General features: G+C 42.9%; 1 protein-coding gene across 1 annotated transcript; it reads left to right on the top strand.

Moving 5' to 3' along the window:
• The first annotated feature begins 458 nt into the window (after positions 1-458).
• On the top strand, positions 459-14465 carry LOC126085598 (NACHT, LRR and PYD domains-containing protein 7-like). The gene is given in 9 exon segments (XM_049901163.1): positions 459-499; positions 1310-2903; positions 3608-3778; positions 5811-5978; positions 10002-10122; positions 10303-10352; positions 10698-10868; positions 13155-13325; positions 14333-14465. Coding segments are annotated over 9 exon segments (2610 nt in total). The 5' UTR covers positions 459-468.
• Positions 14466-16797: the final 2332 nt, after the last annotated feature.

The following is a 16797-nucleotide window of genomic DNA, read 5'->3' on the forward strand; positions in this document are numbered from 1 at the left end:
AGAGAGACTCTGACTTGATTAGTTGGGTGTTGAGTGCTATTGGTGTTTTAAAAAGCTTGCCAGGTGATTCTAATATCCAGGTGAAACTGAAAATCCTGGTTCTGTGTAATACTGTGGAAGTCCTAGCCTGTTGCAATTGGTTAGACATTGGACTATTAACAGAAAAGTTGGAGGCTCAAGTCTATCCAGAGATGTGTCAGAAGGAAGGCCTGGTGATCTTCCAAAAGGTCACAGCCATGAAAAACCCTGTGGAGCACAGCTCTACTCTGCACACATGGGGTTGCTATGAGTCCGAATCAACTTGTTGCAACTGGTTGTCGGTTGGTATGTAATAGGGTCTCTCATGGATATCCACAATAATGTCTGATCTAGGAAGTTCAGATGACCCCATGGGCCAAGCTTATATCCATGCTGTATTTTACAGAATATGTACAGCAGAAAAGAATAGGTAACCTGAGCCTGGGAGAGATGGAAGAGGATTTAGAAGCAGAAAAACAAGGTTGGTAAATACTGTCCTTTTGGAGTGTGTTAATCTCCTAAGGTTGCTGTAATAAAATACCACAAACTGGGTGGCTTATAAGAACAGAAATCTATCATCTTACAATTCTGGAGGCCAGGACTCTGAACTCACAGCGTCGGCTGTGTTGATCCCTTCTGAGGGCCCTGTGGAAAATTCTGTTCCATGTCTCTCTCCTAGATGTAATGATCAATGACATTGGTTACATTCCTCACATTGTGTCAACATTCTCACTATTTCTGTTCTAGTTTCACTTCCATGTACTTAATCTCCCTCCCCTCCTGCCCCCAACCTTTTCATCTATGCTTTAAAATAGTTGTTGACCCTTTGGTCTTATGAACATTATGGATACGTCTTTCCATGGCTGTCTCTTCCCTTTTATTAACCTAACTGATAACATCTTCAAAGACCCTATTTCCAGACAAGGTCACATTCACAGGTACGGGGTTTAAACCTTCAGTCTACCTTTTTGGGGGACACAGTTCAGGACGGAACTGGTTTTCCAGGGCATGGAATGTGAATTGCTTCTTTGTATTCCTCACTTTTAGTACTTTGTTGTTGTTTTTGCTATGTGCTGTCATTTTGGACTCATAGTGACCAAACATGACAGTAGACTGCTCCATAGGATTTTTTAGACTGTAATCTTTACAGGAGGGGATTTCCAGGTTTTTTTGCCGCAGAATGGACCCACATTTTGCTTAGCAGGCACCTTTCTAGTACTTTATGTGGCACATTTGCAAAATGAGTATAATCATCTGCACCCCAATTGTCTCCTATTTCATATCACTACAGGCAAAAACAAGGAATACAAAAACATGATGGAGAAATATTCTTCCATCTGGAGGAATAAATTTTGGCCCAGAGACAGCAACAAATTGCATTACGACGTCATCCAGAGGAGCAAAAACCTCATACCATTCCTTAACCCCCAAAAATCTTCAAAGCCACACACAGTGGTGCTGCAGGGGCCTGCTGGTGTTGGGAAAACCACACTGGCCAAAAAGTTGATGCTGGACTGGACACGGGACAACTTCGGAAAGGCATTCAAATATGCTTTCTATCTCAGCTGCAAGGAACTCAACCATATGGGGCCACGCACTTGTGCTGAGCTGATTTCCAAAGACTGTCCTGAGTTGCAGGATGCCATTCTGGAGGTCCTAGACAGATCGCAGAGAATCCTGATCATCGTTGATGGTTTTGATGAGCTGAGATTCCCCCCTGGGGCACTGATCAGTGATATGTGTGGTGACTGGAAGAAGCAGAAGCCAGTGGCCGTCCTCTTGAGTAGTTTGTTGACAAGGAGAATGTTTCCCAAAGCAACTTTACTGATCACTACGCGACCCTGGGCAATGAGAGAGCTCTGGTTCTTGGTGGAACGGCCGTTCTTCATAGACATCGAAGGCTTCTTGGAGGTGGACAAGAAGGAGTATTTCCTGAAACACTTCCAAGATGAGGACCAAGCCCTGCGAGCTTTCAACTTGATGAGGAGCAACACAGCCTTGTTCAGCCTGGGCTCAGCCCCCATGGTGTGCTGGGTTGTCTGTACTTGTCTGAAGCTGCAGATGGACAAGGGGGAGGACCCCACACCCACTTGCCAAACTACCACCTCGCTTTTCCTGCGTTTCATCTGCAGCCAGTTTATGCCAGTGCCTGACAGTTGCCCTGATCAGTGCTTCCAAGCCCCAGTGAAGGCTCTGTGTCTCCTGGCAGCTGAGGGTGTGTGGACACAGACATCTGTGTTTGATGGAGAAGATCTTGAGAGACTTGGGGTGAAGGAGTGTGAGCTCAGTCCTTTCCTGGACAAGAATATCCTTCAGAAGGTCAAGGGCTGTGAAGGCTGCTACTCCTTCATCCACCTCAGTGTCCAGCAGTTCTTTGCTGCCGTATTCTATGTTCTGGGGAGTGAGGAGGAGAAGGAAGACAGGGAGAGCCACAGGGAGGATATTGGCAATATACAAAAGCTGCTTTCCAAGGAAGAAAGATTAAAGAACCCCAGCCTGCCCCAGGTTGGGTACTTCTTGTTTGGCCTCTCAAATGAAAAGAGAACCAGAGAGCTGGAGACAACGTTTGGCTGCCAACTGTCAATAGATGTCAAACAGGAATTGCTGAGATGGAAAGTGAAGTCCAATGAGAACAAACCCTTCTCAGTGCTGGACATGAAGGATGTTTTTTTCTGTTTCTATGAATCTCAGAAGGAGCAGTTTGTGAAGGATGCAATGGCCCATTTCAGGGAAGTGTCCCTAAAGTTGAAAAATGAAACAGATATTGTACATGCTTCTTTCTGCCTCAAGCATTGTCAAAATTTGGAGAAAATTTCACTGAAGATAGAAAAAGGGATATTTCTGGAGAATGATACTTCCTTGGAACCAGGCTCTCGGTTTGAGAGGTAAGGATTCTCATTTTTACTCTCTTGGGTCTCCCATCTTCAAGTTTCATCCCATTTTCCACTAGGAAGAAGCCAAAGCCTCTTCTGTTTCCTGTAGCTTAGAGTCAGAATTTTCCCTTTTGTTGGACTTCCTGCCTCCATGACCACTGAGGTGGGAGGCATGATGTCATGATTTAAAAGGGGGCTTTGGAATCAGGTCTTGTTTTATTCTGGTTTTCATGTTGGGACTGGGTCCAGGGCGTTCTTAGACATTGTCACTATTTCAAACGTTCTTTCCTCCCTACCAATACCTGTTAAGGACGTTGGTGGTTCAGTGGTAGAGTTCTCACCTCCCACGCGGGAGACCCAGGTTGAATTCCCAGCCAGTGTACCTCATGTGGACCCCCCACCTGTCTGTCATTGGAGGCTTACATGTGGCTATAATGCTGAACCGGTTTCAGCAGGGCTTCCAGACTCAGATGGACTAGGAAGAAAGGCCTGGAAGTCTACTTCCAAAAATCAGCTAATGAAAACCCTGTGGATCACAATGGTCCAATCCGCAACCAATCATGGGGATGGCGCAGGACCGGGTGGCATTTTGTTCCATAGTGCTGGGGGGTCACTATGAGTCAGAGCCAACTTGATGGCAGCTAACAACAACCAATGCCTTTTGTATTGTCCGCATATGTACTTTTCAACAAGTATTCTTCGTCTCTTCCTCATAGGTCCCAGCGTGATTATCGCTTTCTTCCTCTCTGGGTGGACCTCTGCTCTGTGGTCAACTTAAACAAGAATCTGAGCGTTCTGGATGTGAGTGACAGCTTCCTGAGTGACACCTCAGTGAGGATTCTTTGTGAGCGAATGGCCCGTGTCACCTGTAATCTCCAGAAGGTGGTGTAAGTAGATGCTAACCCTGTGATGAAAATCCCTAGATGTGTAGTTATCTAGCGCTGCTATAACAGAAATACCACAGTGGAGGGCTCGAACAAACGGGACTTTATTTTCTCACAGTTTAGGAGGCTAGAAGTCTTAATTCAGGGTGCTGTCTTCAGGAGAAGGGCTTTCTCTCTGTCCACTCTTGGGGAAGGTCCTTGCCTCTTCAGCTTGTTTCCTGATTCCTTGGAGATCTCCATGTGGCTTGACATCCCTGCTTCCCCCATCTCTGCTTCTCTAGCTTCCTTGCTTTAACCTTTTATCTCAAAAGAGATTGACTAAGATACACCTTATAGCAATCCTGCCTCATTAACATAAGAAAGACAACTAGTTCCCAAATGGGATTATAACCATAGGCACAGAGGTTAGGATTTACAACACATACTTATGGGAGATACAACTCAATCCCTGAGAGCCGTCTTGAATTTGTAATAGCCAGTTGCTGTCAAGTTGACTCAGACTCATGGTGACCCCACGTGTGTCAGATTAGAACTGTGCTACATAGGATTTTCTTCTTAATTTTATTGTGGTGAAAATATACATAACAAAATCTGTGCCATCTCAACAATTTCTACATGTACAATTCAGTGACGTAGACTACATTCTTGAAGTTGTGCAACCTTTCTTAGCTATCCTTTCCCAAATTCTTCCACCATTAACAAACTCAATTACCCCTGAGCAGAAGCTCCCACTTCTTCCCTCCCTTCTACCCCTGGAACCCGACCCGTTGCCTTCGAGTCAATTCCGACTCATAGCGACCCTAGTGACCACTACAAATCGTTGGTTTCTATATATTTGCTTATTTCATATAAGTGAGCTCATACAGTATTTGTCCTTTTGTGATTGACTTATTTTGCTCGGCATGATATCAAGGTTCATCCATGTTGTGGCATGCCTCAGGACTTCATTTCTCTTTATGGCTGAGTAGTATTCCAAGTGTGTATGTACCACATTTTTGTTTATCCATTCATCTATTGAAGGGCATTTCAGATGTTTTCATCTATTATGAAAAATGTTGCAATGAACATTGGTGTATAGGTAATAGGGTTTTCAAAGCCATGACCTTTCAGAAGTAGATCCACCAGGGCTTTTTTCCAAGATACCGCTGGGTGGACTTGAACATTTAGCAGCCCACCACCCAGAAACTCTCCATTTTTAATACGGGAGCAAGATTTCAATGTGTGGCTGGGCTCCAACCAGGTGCAAAGAAATGTGTCTAGTGGGAAAATCATGTTACATCAAGTATTTTAATAAACATTGGCATAAAAGTAAAGCACTTGTGTGAAATGACTGGTAATCATTATTTCCCACTGCAAAAGGTTGAGACAATTAATGAACTAGAAGTTCTAATGGTTCCTCACTCTGAACCATATTGCAGCTTTTTGTTTATATAATCCTCTATACAATGTAGGGGAAGCCCTGGTGGCATAGTGGTTAAGTGCGACGGGTGCTAACCAAGAGGTTGGCAGTTCAAATCCACCAGGCGCTCCTTGGAAACTCTATGCAGCAGTTCTACTCTGTCCTATAGGGTCACTATGAGTCGGAATCGACTCAACGGCAGTGGGTTTGGGTTTTTTTTTTTTTTTTTTAATATAATGTAAGAGTCTTGGGTGGTGCCATGGTTAGCTCGCTTGGCTGCTGATCCAAAGGTTGGAGGTTCAAGTCTACCCAGAGGTACCTTGGAAGAAAGACCTGCCAATCTACTAAACAAAAATCAGCCATTGAAACTCTATGGAACATAGTTCTCTTCTGACACACATGGGGCCACCATGAGTTGGAATCAATAGCAACCAAAAAAACCCAACCAAACTCAGTGCCGTTGAGTCGATTTCAACTCATAGCCACCCTATAGGTCACAGTAGAACTGCCCCATAGGGTTTCCAAGGAGCATCTGGTGGATTTGAACTGCCTACCTTTTGGTTAGCAGCTGTAGCACTTAACCACTACACCAGGGTTTAAGAATTTAAGAGGGAATCCCTTATTTATTTTCCCTAGGATTAAAAACGTCTCTCCTGTTGATGCTTATCGGGACTTCTGTCTGGCTCTCGTTGGTAAGACGACTCTAACACACTTGATCCTGGAAGGAAGCGTCCACAGTGAGAAGATGCTGCTGCTGTTGTATGAGGCCCTGAGGCACTCAAAGTGCAACCTTCAGTTTCTGAGGTACATTTCGTGGTGTTTGATGTTCTTACCATCTGTTATGGGTTGAATTGTGCCCCCCTCAAAATGTGTTGTAAATCCTAACCCCTATACGTGTAGATGGAAACCCTGGTGGCGTAGTGGTTAAATGCTTACAGTTCAGGTTCAGGAATGCTCAGGATACAAGTTCTTCCATCAGGACAGGCTCTTCTCAGCCACGGTCATAGGCATGACTCTCTGGCCCTCAGCCTCTGCCCTGCTCCAGCAAGTGTTACAGAGTTCTTTTACCTCTGCTGATAAGAACACACCATGGACTGCCAGAGGCATCCCATCCTGCCAGTAAGCCTCAGTCCAAAAGCACCCAGCTCTAGCTCCATGGGTCAGCAAACCCAGCTCCACCAAGTGCTCAAAAACACCCTACTTCTCCAGCAAGGCTTCTGCCCAAAGGCGCTCAGCTTTCTCACACCGTGGGCCAGGAAGCCCACTGCACCATCTCCTGCCGGTCTCCTGCCATCATTTCTCTGCCGCTGCTTCTTGTCATCTGCTGTGTTACGCTCTCTGTCTTTCAGTCTCCTGGTTCCAGGAGCTCAGCACAGGGATCCTGGGTCCAAAACACGTGCTGGCTCTTTTTCCTTGTGGTGGTAAGATCCTCTCTCTGCTCTGGAATTGGCTCTCTTTTAAGCTAGTGGGATGGTAAAACTGAGGAAACCCTTTGGTGGGCCACAATTACCTTATTTGCACAGTCCCACCCAGTCATTTGGGTGGGAATTATAAGACCATGGTGAGAAAGGCCACACAAAAGTGATCACTTGTACCGTAGTAGGTGAGCCTAAACTGTTTGTACCACCCAGGGACCTGTAGACACAGACAAACACAAATGGGAAAGACTCAATCTGATGGTGACCAGGCACTTGATTCTACAAGCCCAGAAACTCCAAGGTTTGCCAACTACTAGAACTGACATAGACAAAGAAAGGCCTCTCCCTAGAGCCACACTCTGAATTCAGAGTTCTAGCCTCCAGAAGTGTGAGAAAATTTCTGTTCTTTATAGATGTCCACTTGTGGTACATCAGCACTAGGAGACTAAGACGTCATCCAAAGAAGGATGCTGTCTTGGAAGAAGTATCGCCAGAATGCTCCTTAGAAGTGAGGATGGTGAGACTGTCTCACACACTTTGGACATGTTATCAAGAGGGACCAGTCCCTGGAGAAGGACATCATGCTTAGGAAAGTTAAAGTCAGCAAAAAAGAGGAAGACCCTCAATGAGATGGATTGGCACAGTGGCTGCAACAGTGGGCTCAAACATAGCAATGATTGTGGGTATGGCTTCCTTCTGTTGTACATGGTGTCGCTGTTAGTTGGAACCAATTTGACGGCACCTAACAACAACAAAGGTGGGGTTTCAGCCTCTACTCTCCTCCCTACCCTCTTCTCTCCAGCTGGTCTTCTGCTTTTAATAATTAACCTTGAGTCCAAAGAAGCATCCAGAAGTTTTAGTCATCCTCTAGTCTGTTGTCATTAGTTGCCATGAAGTCGGTCTCTGACTCATGACCTCCCAGTGTACAATAGAACAAAATGTTGCCCGGTCCTGTGCCACCTTCACGATCGTTGGTATGCTCAAGTCCACTGTTGTGGCCACTGTGTATTTTGAGTGCCTTCTAACTTAGGGGACTCATTTTCTAGCACTGTATCAGACATATTCTGTTATGATCCATAGGGTTTTCATTGGTTAATTTTTGGAAGTGAATCACCACACCAGGCCTTTCTTCCTAGTCTGTCTTAGTCTGAAAGCTCCACTGAAACATGTCCACTGTGGGTGACCCTGATGGTATTTGAAATACGAGTGGCATAGCTTCCAGCATCACAGCAACACCTCAGCCACCACAAACTGAGGACAGGTGGTGGATCCTTTAGCCTAGGGATATGTTATTTCAAGTTGTGTGTTGCCTACCTGTTGTGATTCAGAGCAGCCATCAACTTTAACTTAGTCACTCAGTGACAAGTGTCCTGGTTCCTGGTAGCTCAACTGGCTTGAGAAATTCCCTCTTTCTATGGATTGACCTTTCACCTAGTGAGTACTCTGATTACCATCACTAGTCTTTGGGGCACCATTTTTCTTGACTTAGTTGATTAGCAATCTCAAGATACTGAGTAGCAGCACAGGTTTTTAGAATTGAAATGTGCTCAAGTACTTGCTCTGTTACTACCTATATGATCTTGAGCTGTTTTCTCACCCATAAAACGAAGCTGGTGAGAAGTGAATGAAACCTGGGGTATGAACTGATTAGTGTAGGGACCAGGCGAAAATGCACTCAATGATAGCTTTTTATCATCATTGTTGACTTATGTTTTACTGTTTTTCCTTTCATGTCAGGTTTCATTAGAAAAAAAACGAAATCCATAGCTTTGAAGTTTTTATAAATGATGTGAGTAAATTGAGGCTCCAAAAAACTTAAGCGCTAATACAGCATCTCCTGTTTATGCTCACTTGATTTGAGGCACTTATCTTTTCACTTAGAACAGATTACTATTAAGTAGATTTATAATGTCCTGATAATCTAAAGGAGCCCTGGTGGCGCATGGTTAAGTCTCAGCTGCTAACCCAAAGGCTGGCGGTTCAAACCCATCCAGTGGTGCCATGGAAGAAAGGCCTGGTGATCTGCTTCTGAAAAGATTACAGCCAGGAAAACCCAATGGGGCAGTTCTATGTCACATGTGTCCCTATGAGTCGGACATAGACTGAAAAGCACCCAACAGGAACATCATAGTTTAATCTCTGAGGGAGCAAAAGTATTGGTTCTAAGAACTTCAGTTTTACCCATGTGACAAACATTCTACTAGGCACAATATGTGAATGGATTATCTCTGTAGCTACTGACATGAAAATATTGTCTTTCCCCAAGGTACAGATGGGAACAAAGGAATCCTATAAAGGGTAACTTGTGAAGATTGTACGTAGAAGCAGGACCATAATTCAAGCAATAAGCTGGTCTCAGAGTCCCTTGCTGTCATCTGAAATGCACTTTTGCATGTTGTGAGTGTGTGTGTAGAAGAGTAGCTGGGTTGTAGAGCCTGACATATGGGATCAATAGATTGCCTAAATGTTCTCCGAAACAACTGCACAAAGTTCATGTTCTCATCAATAGAAAACCAAACCAAGCCAAACGTGCTGACATAGAGTCAATTCTGACTCATAGCAAGCTTATGGGTCAGAGTAGAACTCTCCCCTATAGGAGCTGTTGGTTGGTGGATTTGAACTGCTGACCTTTCCGTTAGCAGAGGTAGCTCTTAACTACTGTGCTACCAGGGCTACCTCATCAACAGAAGGAGTTTCCAACTCTCCTTATCCTTGCAATATTTAAACTCAACAAACTTTGGACCTGACTGCCTAGAGTCCCTGGGTGGCACAGTTAAGCACTTGGCTGCTAACCAAAAAGTTGGTGGTTTGAATTCACCCACTGGTGCCATGAAGCCTGTAAGACTGTAGCCATTGAAAACTCTGTGGAGCACAGTTTTTACTCTGACACACACTAGGTCACTGTGAGTCAGAATTGATCCAACAGCAATGGGTTTTATTTATTTTTTGCCTATGTATCAAATTGTATCTTGTTGCTTTATTTTTGAATATTCCTAATAACTTATGAGATTGACTTTGGGGGGGGGAGCTTTTATTGAGCATCAGTAATTTCCTGTAAAAACACATATTTAAATCTAAGAGGAATTAAGACCAATTCAGATACAAAAAGTGGTTGTGATGGAAAGTGGCATTGAGAACTAGCAGGCCACGTCAATGAAATTTCAAACAGTTATATTTCATATTTCTTTTGCTCTTGGAGATGAGCCTTGGATGTTGATCAAGTGGCCTTGGGGATAGTTGAAAGAGATGCAAAGGTGACCAAATCTCTCTAATAATTCAGGCCAGGGCTGGATGCATACTGGAGTAGAATGAGATGGAAAACAAGGAGATAGTCTTCAAGGAAGTGTAATACGATGACTTAGTGTCTGTGTCTGCCTAGAAGAATTACTTACCCCCGTTTTTCCTGCAGGTTGGGATCTTGTTCAGCCACCACTCAGCAATGGGCTGATCGCTCCTTGGCTCTTGAAATCAACCAGCCTCTAACATGTCTAAACTAAATAGCCAGTGAGCTCTTGGATGATGGTGTGAAGGTGAAGCCAGAGACAGTGTTTGGACTCTCAAGAATGACTTGTTCCCATTTCTCCTGCAGGTTGGGATCTTGTGCAGCTATCGCTGAGGAATGGGAATGTCTCTTCTCAGGCCTCGAACTGAACCAGTCTCTGACGTGCCTGAACCTCACAGACAGTGAGCTCTCAGTTGAGGATGTGAAGTTGCTATGTGCTGCTCTGAAACACCCAAACTGCTCTCTGCGGATGTTATCGTAAGTCTTAACCTTTTCATCCTCTGTAGCATCTCTGTTTTAGGTCTGGGGCCATGGGGAGAAGAGCAGTGGTAACACTGGAATTGAGAGCATGCTGTTGGCAACGCATGAACCCTCCTACTGATGGAAACACCTGGTCCCCATTTTTGGCACCAAGTGCATGGCCCATGTACTTTGTCCTTCTCTGCCTCCTCCTTCATGGCTGTGATCACTAGCACAGGAGAGAGGGGAGGGGGGAATTACAAGAAGGGCTGTAGCTGAGGACTCTAGCATTTGGAGGGAGCCAACAAGGCTGGATTTTAGAAGTGTTCCCACCATCTTACCGTTTGTGTGATGCTTCTGCAGGTTGGAAAACTGTCATCTTACAGAAGCCAGTTGCAAGGATCTCTCTTCTGCTTTGATCATCAACCAGAAGCTGACACACCTGAGCCTGGCAAAGAATGAGCTTGGAGATGGTGGAGTGCAGCTTCTGTGTGAGGGCTTGAGTTACCTCGACTGTAAACTACAGACCCTGGTGTAAGTCTCTGCTGCCGCCTTAATGTATGTGTTTATGTGTATGTATACATAGGCACATGCACACCCTGGATTCCACTAGGACAGATAGAGCATTTAATAATTTTTCTAAATATCCCAAGTTGAATGTAATTGGTAATAAGTTGGGTGAAAATTAAGAGGAAGAATGGATAGTACCAAGGAAAGATGTTAACCTTTGCGTGTCCTTCAGAGCAGGTTTAACCTTCTGGCTCTTTCCTTCTCTGGGATTTGGGGTAGGTGATTGGTTTTTGGATCTGATGTTTTTCGTATGTTCTTTAAAGTTCATATAACAATTCTTCCAGGGATTGTGACTATATATTGAATTATATCATTGTCATTATATGCCAACAAGTCAGTTTCCACTTAGCGAATCCATATGAAAGAGTAGAACTGCCCTATAGGAATTTCCTTGGCAGTGGTTTTTACGGAAGCAGATTGCCAGGTCTTTTCTCCTGCAGAACTGTTGCGTGGTTTCAATTTCAAACCACCAACCTTTTGGTTAGGTTTTAAGTGCAAACCGTTTGCGCCACCAGGGACCCGAGTTACATGGTGTGGGTTGGAAGTTTTTTTTTTTTCCTGTAGAGGGCCAGATAGTAAATATTTGAGGCTTTGTGGATCATGTGGTCTCTGTTGAAATTACTCAGCTCTGACATTGTTGTGTGAACATGTAAAGAAATGAGCATGGCTGGGTTCCAATAAAACTTTATTTATAAAAAGCAGGTGCGGGGACCATATATGGGAACAAGTCCAGCATGAAATTTCTGTTCATGTTAGAATTATACTTTATTATATTTATAATTATAGAATTATAGTTAGGACAACATTCAAGAGTCTTACATATGATTGGATACCTATTTCTGTTCAAAAGTTATATCATTTTGATTTTTCTGGAGCTCTTGCTCTCATATAAAACTAACACCTGCCAGTTAACTATGACTTCTAGCTGGTCCTAGAAATCCACAAGGGATCATTTATGTCTAAGACTTTATATCCAAGAAGTATCCCTAACTGTCCCCATGTGCATTATTATATATATGAATATATGTGCATGCAGCCCTATAGATATGCATACATATATACACATGTGTACATATATACCTATACACATATGCCCTGAAGCCTTCTTTAAACCAAATAACAGTCTAACTTGTAGAAAATGTCCACCATGAGCTTTGTGCTCTTTTCAAAAACTTAACACCAAAGTAGAAGTTTAGATAGGAAGCTTAGGGGGAAATGAGTTTATAAATATAGGAGAGGAACAACTTGGAAAAAAAGGAGGGTGAGAATGACTATACAATTTGAAAAATGTAATCAATGTCACTGCATTGTACACGTAGAAATAGTTGAATTGTGTGTTTTTTTAAATAATACTGTGTTTTCAGTGAATGTTTACATTGCAGTTAGGTTCCCATTCAACAATTTGTACACAAATTGGTCATTGACATTGGTTAAAATTCTTCACAATGCATAAACGTTTTCATTATTTCCATTCTGGTTGTCCATTTCCATTAATCTAGTTTCCTTGCCCCTTTACCTGCTCGTTTTTATTTTAAAGTAATTGTTGACTGGTCTCATAGATGACTTTTTTTTAAAGGAGCACAGTACTTATGGTGATATTCTTTATTTTGTGAGCCAGTCTGTTACTTAGCTAGAGGGAGACCTCAGAAACTGTTTTAAAGAGCATCTCAGGGCAATGGTCTCAGGGAGTCCTCTAGTCTCAAGCAGTCCATTAAGTATGGACTTTGTGAAAATTTGAGTTCCCACATTTTTCTCCAATTTTATCAGGCTCCATCTATTGTGTCCCTTATATGAATGGTTGGTAGTGTTAGCTGGGCATCATCTAGTTCTTCTGGTCTCAGCGTACATAAGGCCATGGTTCTTGTAGACCATTAGTCCTGTCCTATAGACTAGTTTGAGTCTTTGGCTTCCTTCTTTCTTTCTCTTGCTCTGGACAAGTAGAGACCAGTAGTCATATCTTAGATGGCTGCTCACAAGCTTTTAAGACCTCAGATAGTACTCAGAATTGGTGTGTGTTTTGCTGTGTACATTTTCAACAATAAACAAAAGTAAGAACATCTTGCTTCTGGACTCAGTGATCAGGAAGCAGTTGTGCTGCCCAGCTTAATACCTAGTGAGATCCAGATGGGACGCTACTCCAGGAAACAAATGGCTCCATCAACAGGGTAATGAGCTTTGCAGTGCTTCTTTCTCCACATCTCAACCAAATGCTCCATGAATGAGTAGGCTTCTCTGCTTTTTCCTCTACAGGCTCTGGGGCTGTTCCATCACGACTCTCTGTTGTCAAGATCTTGCATTGGCTCTCATCAACAACGAAAGCCTGGAGACTCTGGACCTGGGCGAGAATATCTTGGGGCAGAGTGGAGTTACAGTGCTCTTGGAGGCTTTAAAACAAAAGAAGGGCTTCTTACAGAAACTCAGGTATGGCCTTTCTGTTTCCTGGTGAATTTCCTGCCACAAGAGTAGTTTGAGGGGTTGAGGGAAGCACACTTTACAGGAATCAATGTAAGGGATCTGTCAATAGCATCCTTCTAGTGTAAAATCAAACCAGCTGCCATCGGTTTTATTTCAACTCATGGTGACCCCATGTGTGTCAGAGTAGAGCTGTGTTCCATAGGATTTTCAGTGGCTGATTTTCAGACGTAGATCACCAGGCCTTTCTTCTGAGGCATCTCTGGGTGGACTTGAACCTCTAGTCTTTTGGTTAGTAGCTTAGAACATTAACAGTTTGCACCACCCAGGGACCCTACCTTTTTAGTTCCACTGAATGTCAGTGACTATCTAATATCTCTCTAATCAAATTTCCTGAACAGGTTAGCTGGCTTATCAAAAAGCCATTGCTGGTGAGTCAATTCCCACTCATAGGACAGAGCAGAACTGCCCCATAGAATTTCCAAGGCTGTAAATCTTTATGGAAGCAGACTGCCACGTCTCTCTGGCAAGAGTGGCTGGTGGGTTTGAACTGCTTAACCTTTTGGTTAGCAGGTGAGCACTTTAACCAGTGTACCACCAGGGCTTCTTTAGCTGGTTTAGAGGAACTATATTCCTGTCATGCATATATCCCTCATCTCTAGCTGGTAGCAGCTATGACCCAGGTCAGGGTATACAGAGAAGTTGCTCGTTGGAAAGGTAGACATTTGAGAGTTAAACCATAGATGACCAGGATCAGAGCTTGCACTGGATACCATGTGATGATCATAGAAATGGCTAAAGTCACTCAATCCATTACATTGCTATGTCTGATATTAATCTGATATATATATTTTAATTACATTTATATGTTGTCAGTTGCTGTCAAGTTGCCTCCAACTCATGGTGAACCCCACGTGTGCAGAGTAGAAACGTGCAATTTTTTGGTTCTTTAGAATGGATCACTTGGAACAAAAAAACAAGGTGACCAGGAAACACTAATTTTCTCTGATCCCCAGGTTGACGATAGATGAGTCTAATGTGGAAACTCAGAAGCTGTTGGAGGAGCTGAAAGAAAGGAACCCACAGCTGACGATTGAATGCAGTGATGCTAGGACAGACAAGCCCTTGCATTGTGATTTTCTTTCCTGAACGCCCTGAGTCATTCTCTACTTGTTGCATGTCTGGAAGGGGGAATCTGATCTCTTTATAAGACAGAATCAAATGTGAATCACACTCTAAAAAGTAGACTTTAGTGTTGGTTTTCTTTCTTGTTCTGATTTATAGCAAATTCTTTACCAATCATGTACCCACATTCATATCAAAATGTTATCTCACATAGGATATAAAGGATAATAAATAAAAATTAAAGCATTTTGTTTGAAGGTACATTTATTAATATGCCCTCTGCCCAAGAACTGACTTAGAGTAAACTTTATTCTTAGTGTGCTTAGCCTACGAAAACGTATTACTGAGAAGCTCATGTTGCTGTTAGGCGCTGTTGAATTGATTCCAACTCAGAACGACCGTGTGTGTGAGAGCAGAACTGCCCCATAGGGTTTTCTTGGCTGTAATCTTTGGGAGCAGGCCACCAGGTCTGTCTGCTGAGTAGCTGCTGGGTGGGTTTGAACTGCCAACTTTTTGGTTAGCAGCGAAAAGCACTTCACTATTGTACCACCAGGGGTCCTTGAAGCTCATAGATGATTATTTTCTTCCATTTTTTTTCTATTCCAGTACAGATTTGCATATGGATTGGGGAAGTGATCACATTATCGTAGGTGGGATTGAGTCAAAAGTCAGCGTTCTACTTGGGTACAAAGCTGATGGATAAGATTTAAGTTTAAAACAAAGATACAAACATAGTGGAAGGAGGAGGTCATGATTGAAAACATGTCTGGATCAGGTACTTTATTGGATATTTTTAATACATTTTCATTGAAACCTTTGCAGCAATTTAAGATCCTGTTATTGCAGTGAAACCTGTAAGAGCTGGAACTCAACAGGACTCACAAGGTTCTCCACCTTTGAAGGGGGTGTGTCCTACCACTTTCCTATCTCTTTTTTTTTAATGGAAAATATTGGGTGAGTTTTCCTTCTCTAACAGGTTTCCACCTTACTCAGGTTCCAGTTTTCCCAGGTTTTATTGTATTTTATCTGTTAAATAAGGAAACAAATGGAGGAAGGGGATTCAATGATTTGAATTGACAAAACCTCTAATAACCAGACCAAGAATCGAAACCAGTGTTCATCAGATCGGTAAAGACTGATCTCTCTTGTAGCTCACTTTGTAAATTAAAAAAAAAAAAAAATTTTTTTTTTGGCAAAACAGCATAGCCTTTAGGAACTATAGATTGGTGGTCCTCCATGGAGGTGATTTGCCATCCCAGGGACACTGGGCAATGTCTGGAAATATTCCTGGTTGTCACAACTAGAGGGTGCTGCTGAAATCCATTGGGTAGAGGTCTGGGATGCTGCTAAACGTTCTACAATGCACAGGACAGCCTTCACAGAATTATCCAGCCCCAAATATCAATAGGGCCAAAGTTGAAAATCCCCGCAGTCTGTCATTCATTACTATAGAGTAAGGCAGTGGTTCTTAACTGGGGGTGGTTTTTGTCCCCTAGGCAACACTTGGCAGTGTCTGGAGATGTGTGTTGTAAAAAATACACAAAATTTACCATTTTAACTATTTTAAAGTATATAATTCAGTGGCATTTAGGACATCCACAGCGTTGTGCAAACCATCTCTATGTAGTTCCAGAAGTATTTCATCACCCTGAAAGGAAGCCCTGTAACCATTAATCAGTCTTACCCATTACTTCTTCCTCTAGCAATTACTAATCTGTTTTCCGTGTCTATGAATTTGCTTATTCTGGATTTTTTTTTTTTTTTGACACAACTACTTGTGCTTTGGCTTCTAGTGGGCAGATGTCAGGAACGCTGCTAAACATCCTACAATGCCCAAGACAGCCCCCCGACAACAAAGGATTGCCCAGCCCCAAATGTCAATACTGCCACAAGTTGAGAAACCTTGGCTTAGACAATTTTCTCTGCTGAAAGATAATAAACACCGTAGACCATTAATTTGGGGGAAATGTGGGGTTAGAAGTCCAGGAAATATCCTGGATCTTGGCTTCCAGTTAGTCGTGCTTATTTGTAGAGAACTGGAATTACGTTCTTTTTCAAGGGGGTGGATAAGATCATCCAGGTACTGTTTATATAATTTGAGAAGATAAATTTTGGAAGTATAGACTGAAAATTGTGAAATCCAAGAACAAGGCACCAGCAATAGGGATAGCATTGGTCTTAGAGACTAATCAAAGGCACCAGAAGGAAGTTAAAAAAGATCAGCGGTATCAAGCTCAGATGAATAATCAAGCAGGATAAAGCGTGAAGGATGACTTCTAGAAAATCAAATGTCAAAACCATTTGCAGAGTGTATTAGAGATAAAATCCTTGTATGATAAATAGTAGCAGGTGAGCT

The sequence above is a fragment of the Elephas maximus genome, chromosome 11 (genome assembly GCF_024166365.1).
Source record: "Elephas maximus indicus isolate mEleMax1 chromosome 11, mEleMax1 primary haplotype, whole genome shotgun sequence".
Taxonomy (NCBI): Eukaryota; Metazoa; Chordata; class Mammalia; order Proboscidea; family Elephantidae; genus Elephas; species Elephas maximus.